The 10,874-nt window shown below is 38.7% G+C and overlaps 1 protein-coding gene across 1 annotated transcript; it reads right to left on the bottom strand.

Moving 5' to 3' along the window:
• Positions 1–4,262: 4,262 nt before the first annotated feature.
• LOC138913326 (dipeptidase 1-like) lies at positions 4,263–10,791 on the bottom strand. Its single transcript, XM_070216609.1, has 5 exons — positions 10,774–10,791; positions 10,592–10,683; positions 10,434–10,508; positions 10,156–10,294; positions 4,263–4,706 (listed from the first exon to the last, which is right to left on the bottom strand). Exons 1-5 carry the CDS (start codon positions 10,789–10,791, stop codon positions 4,599–4,601), a joined length of 432 nt encoding a protein of 143 aa, XP_070072710.1. The 3' UTR covers positions 4,263–4,598.
• Between the last annotated feature and the right edge of the window lie 83 nt (positions 10,792–10,874).

The raw sequence follows: 10,874 nt of genomic DNA, 5'->3' as shown, positions 1-10,874 counted from the left end.
CAAATTCCATTCGATTTGTACGATTTTCATTTTCAGTTTTCCCTCTTTTGTCCCCTCCACTCCACAGCATGACCACTTTTCGTTTTAACTTTTCACAGTCCTAAAGAAGACATTTTCACCTGCTGTTCTGCACTTTCCACTTCAACTGCAGCAAGGCCAAGGAAGGTTGAGTTGTTGTGCACTGACACTCTGAATATTTCAGGAATTTCTTAATTGTTTAACTGGCAGCCGGAGAAAAACAAAGCAATCCTTCCATGGCCACTTTTTCTGCAATCCTTGTGTCCATTTAATAATTCAAAATATAATCGTTTGTTTGCTTGCACTCAGGGAAAAAATTGTTTATGTATTATTTTCGGCATACTAAATTTAAATATAATTTCGGGGAAAGTGTTTTATTCTTTTTGCATTTGATCTTTTTTGCAAGTTGAGCTTATATATTTACAAGTGATATTATTGTACGCACTATATAGAATCTGTTTCAGTGTGCGCGTGCCTGTGCTTATATTTTATATTTGAAAAACAATTTTCCAGCAACGACAATGAAAATGTCGGCCAAGTTTGAACGGGGTGGTCCTGTTCTTGGTCCAGTTGACCGGGACAACTCAGCATGTGGCTCAAAGTGCCCAAAAAAAAAGCTTGAAACGAAGCACTAGATGAAGCATAAGCAACACAGCGCGGAAAAAACCATAGAAGGCAAAAAGAAACACAGAGAAATAATAAAAAGAAATTGGACAATAAAATACAACAATTTATGGCGTAGAGCAATCCTTTTTGGTGGCACTTCTTGGGGAAAAGGCTGAGGTGGCACCAAAAGTCGGGATAAGGCGGCAACATTGTTTGCGGTGGTGGTGGGTGGCAGGGTGGTTCAGTGGGTGGGTCAGCAAACCGTCATTGGAAACTAAACGAAAATGTTTAGTATGATTTTTTTATTTCACTTTGCTATTTTTCTTTCCGGCCCCACCCTCACTCACATCCTTCTTTTTTTATTTTTATATTTATTTATTATTGCTGAGGTTTTTTGCTTTCATATTTTTGGGACTTTCGGGGTTGGCAAGTCCAGATTTATTTTAAGAGGATTTCGAGTGGAACTAGTGCGCCAAGTATTTCGGGATGTCAAATCAAAATTAATGCCATAATAATTTAACAGGGTTGCCATTGTGTGTGGAAATTAAACTGAAAATAAAGTATTGGAAGAAAAGGTTAAGAGAATTAATAAAAAATATTTTCATAAACTATTGAGTGGAATAAAAAATCCATTTTAGCTTTAGTAAGTATCTGTATTTAACAGATTATTTTAAAATATTTTTTTTATGTAAGAGGACTTATCCCACTTCATCCACAGCCATAATACGTACTTGGCTTTCGTTTCGCTTCACTCTGGTTCGATTTATCCGCACTCGGTTTTTATTACTTTTATTAGTTTCCACTGGTAAGTGATGGCTGTTGGGGCTGCTGCCAGTGGTATGGCTGCTGCTGCTGCTGGTAACAAATGTTTAACAAAAGTTGTTGCCACTGCGGGTTTCATTCCAGCTGCCAGCGAGATGATTTAAACGAGACGTGCGCTGCCAGCCCTCCGGCAATCGGGTCCTTTTAGTGCCAAGGACGAGTCCCGAAAACCGAAACTTTATTTCATTTAATTGAAATTTTATGTAAAACACACATTTCGTTTCGTTTGATGCATAGTTTTTTAACGCTCGCAGCGCACCCCCAACACCAAATCACCCATCCCAACTGCCTCGACCAGAAATGAAACAAATGTGAAATATTTGCAAGTTTTACGAGCATTGAGTTATGTGGTTTTGCGGCTAGCGGGATTCCAGCTGCTTGACCTTCGCCCCGAATAAAATAAAAAAAACCGAAAATGGAGATAAATTCCATGATTTCTCACTGTTTGAACTGTTTTGGCCACCAAAGCGCAAATAAATTACATTGGCAAGCACGGGAGTTTTATCTACCCCAGCTTAGGGCGTATAAAATGCGCTGATATAAGCAAACTGGAACTGCAAATCCTTTTATTTTTACGTTCGAATTGACAAGCCAACCCCTGACAGAATTCAGACAGATAAATGGTTGGGGCAAGGACGAGGAATCCGAGTGCTGGCAGGATGTGTGTTTCGAGTGCTATCATCGCAATAAGAATATAACAAAAAACAATGGGAAGTGGAAGTGTGCTGGAAGTGTTGATGGTCGTTGAGAGCTTCACTTACATCCACTGATTTCCTTAAGGGGAATGTGCGTTTTGCTTGCCCAAAATATTCCAACAAAAATAAATATTCCCTTGGTTAGTTTTATAATTTTTATGAATTTATTTATATTCCGTTTTGGTATTTTTCAGCCGGCCACTTACGACATCTTCCAATTTACACATATGAATTACTTTATTTATCCTTTGTTTGTTTTTGGTTATTTTCCAATTCACAACTTGACATACTTTCCATACAATTACAATTACTATTTGATCATTATTCATACAAATATTTACAGGGTGTTTAAACACTGTTCACGAAGTCAGCATTTTTCAAGTAATTTCCTATACGGTTACAGTTAAGTTTCTCACTTTATTTTAGGCTAATTTTAATCGATAAGTTGTAGTTGGTTTTCAATTTCCATCAGCAGTAAAAATGGTTGAATTTGTTTGTGATTTCGTTCTTGTCAGTTTTTGTATGTTGTTAAACATTAAATAATTATAGTTATATATAAGTAGTAATAATATAGATCTGTAATTTAATTTTAGTTTTGATCACATGTGTTATTCTTTGCCTTTTTGTTTTGTCCACCCCTCGCCCGGTTTATTCATTAAATATGTTTCGGATTTGGATCGATTTTTTCAACGTTTTCGCTTTTTATTTTCTAACAAAACATTTTAATTTAATTTATAAGTTGAGCTGCAAAAAGTTGGAGTTGGCCTTCTTTTGCCTATGCAAATTTGATGACTAAATTAAAACAAAATATTTAAAGATACATATCTATACATGAGTGTGTGTGTGATATAGGTATGTGTAGGTATATGAGAGTTAAATGGTTCTTGAACAAACGCGCTTACAGGGTTTCCCGTTTGCCTTCTATACAATTGCTATTTTATATTATTTCTCGCTTAATTGGTTTGCTTGTGAACTTATTTGCAATTTTGGCGGGTTGAATTTTGTATGGATCTATTAATTATACAATATGTTTACCATTTCGCTGCTTTTTATTTTCATTTTCATTTGCAATTGCATCGCTTTACTTGAATATTGATTAAAAGATTGGTATTTAAGCCTTACAAATGATGCAAAAATGTGGTTACATTCAATTCGTGCATTGAATTACATTCCTTTTTTCGGTTGTCCTCGATTTCGCATTAAACCTTGGCTAATTAAATGTTTAATGTTAATTAACTAATTAAATGGGAATTTCATTTAGGTTAATAACGAAATTAAAAACTCTTTAAACGCATAATGTATTATAATTAAATCGTTTTGCTGTGCGTGTGCCGGCTAATGAATTCAGATTAACGAACTGCATTCGCTATCTGATCCGCAAAGCCCAGCAAAAATCGCACATATGAATTCAACATTTACTTCATTAACTATTAGCTATATTCTTTGTAAACTTCAATAACTTTTTCATAGAAAAAATACACGATGAAAAATTAGATTTTCCCTCTGTACTAACATTGAGCTTGACTTTTGTGATTAGCCTCGGCTTTGCTTCGAATTCCACTTTCCACTTTCTTGACGCTTTATTAATTTCAGGCTAAATGTGCTTTACTTTCGCTATTATAGGCTTTACTTTCCCTAGCTTTTTGTGTGCTATGGTTTTTCCTGTTTCTCGTTCTTAATCTTCCGCTTGTCCTCCTTTCTTTTTCTCTCTTTTTTTGCCTGACTTAGAGCTAGAGCTAGAGATAAAAATAAACATGGCAATGATATTTACACAATGTTGGCCAGTTCGGGAATGTGGTGAAGAAGGGGGAAGAAGGGTCTTTGGGGTGTTTTGTGGGTGGGTGGCGGTCTCCTCTTGCCACTTTGTATTTGTTTATGGGCAATGCCAGCTGTGCAAAAAGTTGTATGCACTGAGGAAAAACGTTTACAGAAGATTGGTACTCCAAAAAAATTATTTTAGTAATAAATATAAATGAATGAAAAATTTTAGAGTTTTTTAAACTTAAAAAAATATTTTTAAAGACCGGATTGGACAACAACAAAATTTAAAAATATTTTCTTTAATATAATTTTGTGTTGGTAAGACCCTAAAAATGTTTAATGATAATAACATTTAATAATATTTTTTCTCAGTGCTGCAACAGCAGTTGCCCAGCTGCTCGACGCTGAGCGATTGCAAAATGTCGGCGTTTTTTCCTCCGAATGTGTGCGTGTGGGCATGTGTTTGTGCAGCATCATGCCACACACACAAACGCACTCACAGGCACACAAACAATAACAAAAACAACAACAACAACAGTAGCAGGGAGGAGGAAAACTTTGTCAATTAACCTAAAACAAGTTTCACTTTACAACACGTACGCTTGACATAATTTTTTGCCATTTTCGCCACGGGGCTGCGATGAATGAAACGCTATGCTGATGGGGTGAAGGTGAACTTTACAAATGGAGAAATTATCACGTTCTTGGTCCTTGATAACGACAATAGGATCGGCCCATAATGTCTTCGGCTGGAATTGACTGATCAATGGGTGCCACTCGCAGGAGTTCCATCTGATCGCGCACCTGTAAGTGGATTGCAAGTATATTTTGATTTGATTAAAATACCATTAGCCATTAAATAATTATTTATGCATGCGTGGGTGAGTCAGTGGGTGAGTGGGTGTGTGTGGGAGTGACGACAGCTGCATTTGATTGATGAAAATTGATTGCATCGCGCCATTGCCAAGCTGGCACAACTTACAAAAGTTATTTAGCGTAATTGCCAAAGTTTTGTTTGAATTTTCAAATGCAGAAATCATTTCTTCGGAACTTCTCGTGTACTCTTCATATGGCATTAATATTGTTCGCAAGTTTTAGCGCGGCGCTTAGGCAACAAAATTGGACTTGGATATTAGTTGGGGTAAATACTCGCGGGGAAATTACCAAATGGATTTTACAGAATTTATTACGCGCTCTGTTGGGACTTTAAATCTGATTTATATTGATGTTTGAAAATTTAATTGTTGGGTTTTTGTTTATAAAATTCCTTACGACTTTAATCTAAAGGAGAGATGAGCAATATGAGCTTTTTTTAAACGCAATACATTTTTCTTCACTACAAAAATTAAGGAAATACTATTTTTTAATCAGTTTCATATTTTTTCAGCCAACCACTTAATGTCACAAACACATTTAGTCTTTTTGAAATATGTGACGACTTTAAAACTTCCTGCAATTGACTCTCTTTAAGTGCTTGGGAAATGCCGTCACCCGACACGAGAAACAGGAATACAAAGAGTCAAATGTTCATAGAGAAACCCCTTCCGCATGTCTAACTCACACTAGCACACATGGCATACGCACACAAGCGCCCTGAATCCTTAAAGAGAGGCCGAAATCTGAATGCCAAACAGGCAGCTCTTATTCCTGGCAAAAGTTGAAGCACATTTAATGCCACAAACACATAAAAAAGCGGCCAGAAAAGAGAGGAGGGTGGAAAAACGAAATAAAATGAGAGAAAATGTTTTGTTTTCAACACCAAACACCTTTTGAAGGGGGAGGTTCAGGGGGTTCGGAGGGCTTCGGTGAGGCCTAGGTCGGCTGGTCCCATTTCCTGGGTTTTGTTTGCCATACAACAATCGAATTTACGACTTTTTTATGAGGCTTTATGTGCGCCCTGCCACACAAACAACAATAAAACGTCAGCTTTGGCTCAGTCATTGCACTTTGTGTGCATGACCCACTCACACAATCACACAAACACACAAACAGTCCAAAACACAACAACTATGGAAACTTTGAGCCATTTGCCTTTTGGCTAGACTCTTCCGGCTTTGAGCTGGATTTCCCCCACTCGTACCCCTCCATTCAGTGAAAATGAAAAGCCCAGTTTCACAGTTACAGTTTGAGTGAAGAGCTCAAAGCGGAAAAGAATTTCCCACACCACCACAACGCAACGCATTTCCCAGCTAAAAGAACCCAAAGCCAAATCAATTGTAAGAAGGTCAGCGCCAACACTTTCACAATTTTCAGCACGCACACAAAAATAGCACACGAAAAGTTGAGATTATTTGGCTGAGATGATTTAAAGATAATTTAGATGGGGCTTACAATATTTGAAAGAAACTGTTAAAAAAATATAGCAATGAATCTAAAACAATACATTTTTTATATATTAAAAAAAAATGTATATACGTTTTTAGGAAAAAGATGAAATAATCCAGAATTGTATAATCTTTTTCAATCTTTATTTTTTCAGATATATTTAAGATATATTTTTTTTCAGTGCTTCCAGTAATAATAATTATCTTATAAATCAGAGAATTTTCCCTCCTTATTTACAACAAGATCAGATTGACCCCCATTTCAAATCACTTTATTTTGCAGTGCACACAAGGCCTGCAAAAGATATTTAAATGAATTTGTCTCGCACAAATTGCTGCCATTTGCCGGGGACATTTGCCCATCCCGAAGCCTCCGTCGCCGCCACTTGGGCGATGTGTCGTGCCAAATGCCGTTCTTCGCTCTCGCATTAGATATAAAAGGCTAAAATAAAAGATACATTTACACAAACACACTGAACACACAAGGGGAAAAAGGGACCCGGGGAAGGGGTCTCTCTGAAATCCTTGGCTTTTCTTTGCCCCCGACGAAGCTGCCTTTGTGTAGATAAAAACTGGCGTCGAGAAAATTATCATGTTCATGGGCTATGGCTATGGCTCTCGGATCCACAGATCCACTGGCCACCGCCTCCCACGCCCACAAATTTGCGGCCATCCCTGTTGTCCCTAATGTCCTTGGAAATGTGTTCCCAGAAACGGTTACTTTTGCTAAATCTGATCGGAGCTGGCTAGTTTTCCTCTGCTGCCTTAGAGATTTGCTCTAAGTTTTGAAATGTTTTAAAATTTATGGGGTCATAAACTTACTGTGACATATAAAATCATTTTAAAGTGATGACAATCTTTAAAGAGCGGTTTAAGGTTTGCAAGCAGAATGCATTAAACAACAAAAGTCTGAAAGTCTCGGGAATTTGTTTAAAAATTTAGGGTAACTTTAAAAATATTATAAAAATTTATTATTTAAAAAAATATATAATTTTCTTAAATTACAATTAAAGCTTACAGAAATATCTTTCACACAATTTTAAGCAAAAATCCGTAAAAATTTGGTTGAAAATTTCATCTTGTAGCTCTCTAGAATACGAAAACAAAAATAAACCAATTTGCCAGCCATTTCGTAAATCTCTAGAAATCCCCTCGAAAGAGATTACAAGAACGCGCCGCTTTGAATTTTGAGCGAGTGCGTGTCCAGCCTAAAAGGGTATTATATATGTGCTGGTCCCGGGCATATATATGGTATACATGTTCTTTGGAGCGTTTGTGCGAGAGATGGCAATCATTAAAATGGCCTTTTGCCTAATTTCTATGACTTGCTTAATTATCACAGCCATGACCGACCGAGTCCTCCCCTGGGTACAGAAACACACACACTCACCCAACCCAAAACAGCATTAAGCTTCTAATAATTGAACATTTGACCCGCTTTTCGTTATTATTTAATTGCATTACGAGCCGAGCTCTTGGCGACGTCCATAAGTAGGCTATAACGTATTTTATTTCGCCGCTCGTCGGAATTGAAATGGGTGGATGGGGATTGGGATCGGGGACTTCGAGTTCGGTTCAATGAACTGGAGACTCTGTGGGCCGAATGCAAAACAAAAGCAAATGTCATTCGGATAAGTATATGTATATGGCCTGGCTTAATTTCCAATGCTCTCGGCTTTTGGGCAAAGATAAAAGGCGTTGGGTAACATTTTTAATTACTTTTTACCGCAAACAGCTGAAAAAAAAGACGGAGGGGAAAGCGAAAAAAATACAGAAACAAACAAACAGAAACGTATTAAAATACAATTCTTAATGAGCATTATGGCCATGTAATAAACAGCAGTAACAAAAAAAGGAAAAGAGTATATATTGTATATATGGTTGGCTGTGCTGAGTGCAAAGCGCAATAAAAGCCCTGCGATTTTAATCAGTCGCAAGGACTGCAAAGTAGGCAATACTTTTGTGGCCTTATTTTTATGTTGTTACCATTATTACGCGGATGGGAATGGCATAAGAGCGGCCTGTAATAACGGACATTAAGTATTTCTATGTATTATATAGACGCCCTCAACTAAAACTAATTACAATGTAGAGACTGCGGAGATGGCGCGAGAATATGATTAAAGTTTGCCGGGTCGTCGTCTCTCAGTCAGCGAGAGACAAGGCTAAATTAAAAAATGCTGCGGCATCTCTTTCTTAACTTGGTCAAAAGGGGTGGTAGAGGGTTGTAGGGGTTGGTAGGGGAGGAGGTTTCCAATGGGCGCAACTTGAAGGAGGTTTTTATAATCAGCTAGAGCAATAAAATCTACGAGCACGGCCAGTGTTCAGGGGGCGTATGATTTATTTTTGATATTAAATCTTTAAATTGGTTCTGCCGAAAGGAGCAACTGGGCTGTTTCCAAGATGAAAGGGGCAATTATTCAACTATTTTGATTTAGAGAGTACCGAATAATCTTCATATAAATGGGACTATCTACAGAAACTTATTAAGATAGCTATCTACGAAATGGAAAAATCACTTTTTTCGCTGCTACCTTTTATTTAAAAACGGTTAAACATTTTTAAGCGTTATACTGGAGATTTCTGACCATTTAATTACCATTCCACTTTGCCTATCAGTTAATTTGAAGTACATTTTTTATTTCCCCATTCGAAAGCAGTAAACACACATCCTTTGATGAGCAGTTTGGAGTGCTGTCTGCGTCGTTTAGCCGTACATCTATCTGCCCATTCATGCATCCAACTATCCAGCCATCCAACCATTGGACTGAAAAACAAACCCACTTGCAGCCTTTGAATGGCACTAGCCGCCGCTCGAGTGCCGTTCAATGCCGAGGAGTAGCTTCCTCGAGAGGGGCTCCGGCCCATCCCGTATTGATCTAAATTGAATGCTGCTTGAGCTTGGAGTGCCCAGACATTCTGCTAGTGGAGCAGTAAAAAGAAATCCCCAAGCCAAGCCAAGCCAAATCCCAATCCCATTCGCAGGACTATAAGCTGTATATATCCGAGCAACGGAGAGCAGACGGCAAACAAGCTGACCGCATCCTGCAAACAAACTAGAGACTGAAAAGCTGTTGCTTCGGCTGCCTCGATGGTCAGGCTCGTGTATAAATATCGGAATAAGCATTTGAAAATCCTTTTAAAATTATTTCACAACTTGCGTCTTTTCGACGTCAAGCCAATGTCCTGCCAGAGGACAGTCTTCCAGAGTCCAGCTACCAGCTCCTGTTTCCCCATTATCCTTCCATTCCAAGTATGTGCAAATTCCATTGCAAAGCCACATTATTCCTTTTATCCTTGCGAAAGGAATTTTCCAACTGCAATAACAACCGAGAGAGGGACAGAGAGAGAGCGAGACGGCGAGGATACCATACCAATGTCCTTTTTCCAACTTCTTTGTTTGTTTGCTGTGAAATGTGTGTTCAGTTCTGGGCACTGGCTTCGACTTTAAGTCGGTCAGGTACGCGCCTAATGCCAAGAAAAAATATCAAAAAAATAACAAGGCCTGGACAAAATATTAATACTCTTGCAGCGTACTCAAAAGTCTATTTTCGAGAGGCTTAGAACCAATACTTCGAGTTTAAAAAATATGTGATGAAATATGAAACCTTTAAATATTTTTCTGGCACAACTAACTTAGAATTTGAATTTTATGTGCTATTCTCGGCATAAATATTTTCTTTCTATTAAACAAAGACCGTTCTAAAACCTTTGGAACTTTGTTATAAAACCTATGGATCACTCAAAAACACTAAGGTATACGTTTCCTTCTCAATTGTTTTGCTGTTTTGAAAACTGACAGGCTTGAGAAAAAAAACAAATACCCTTTTGTCAGAGTATCGAGCATCCTTCGGGGGCAGAATGTTGAACAATAGAAAAACCAGAGAAAAGTGAGCAATTTCGATGTGTTTTTTGTGCTGTGGACTCACCGCTTCGACTTTCTTGAATACACGTATTAGATTCCTGCCAGCCAACTTGGCAATATCCTCCTCCGACCATTTATCAGACTCGAGCAGGGCGGCAAAAAGATGCGGATATTTGGACACATCCTCCAGTCCTTTGGGCACTCTTAAGTGGAAAGCGGAGAGCAGCAGAGAGAAAGCGGAGAAAGTCGGGCAAATAGAGAGAAAGGGACCATAATTTGGCAAATGAAATGAAATGTAATTGAAGCCGCAGTGCATCGCTGGGCAAAAGTTGCCGTACTTACAAGTTGACTCCGTCGTAGCCAGCTCCAATGCCCACATGATCGATGCCGGCCACCTCCCTTATGTGGTTGATATGCCTAAGGGGCGGGCGAACGGGAAAAGCACAAGTTTAAAGATTAATAGTGCAAAAGGGCCGGGAAAGCCCCGCATGGAAAACCACCACCTACCCACAACATCGTGCAGTGTCGCCTGTCCCGAGCAGCTGACGAAATGCGGATAAAAGGCGACCATAACCAGACCGTCGTTTAGTGCCTGCATTGGATATGGAATGGGAATCGCAATTGGGGTGTAAGGATTAATGTGAGTGAGCCCCGAAAATTAATGTCGCCTTAATGGACTCACAATGCGTTTGCAGGACATGATCGGGAACGTTGCGGGAACTGTTGCAGATGGCGTGCGCCGAGGATTGCGAGAATATTAGCGGGGCGCTCGAGGCCGCCAGA

The sequence above is a fragment of the Drosophila takahashii genome, chromosome 3R (assembly GCF_030179915.1).
Source record: "Drosophila takahashii strain IR98-3 E-12201 chromosome 3R, DtakHiC1v2, whole genome shotgun sequence".
NCBI classification, from domain to species: domain Eukaryota; kingdom Metazoa; phylum Arthropoda; class Insecta; order Diptera; family Drosophilidae; genus Drosophila; species Drosophila takahashii.
This window is presented reverse-complemented; position numbering and strand designations above follow the sequence as displayed.

Excerpts from the sequence above, each read along its gene's own strand:
- LOC138913326 (XM_070216609.1), bottom strand. Across the intron at positions 10,509-10,591 it reads CACGATGTTGTGGGTAGGTG|GCATATCAACCACATAAGGG; the intron begins GTGGTTTTCCAT and ends CCCGCCCCTTAG. Across the intron at positions 4,707-10,155 it reads TATTCAAGAAAGTCGAAGCG|GTGCGCGATCAGATGGAACT; the intron begins GTGAGTCCACAG and ends ATCCACTTACAG.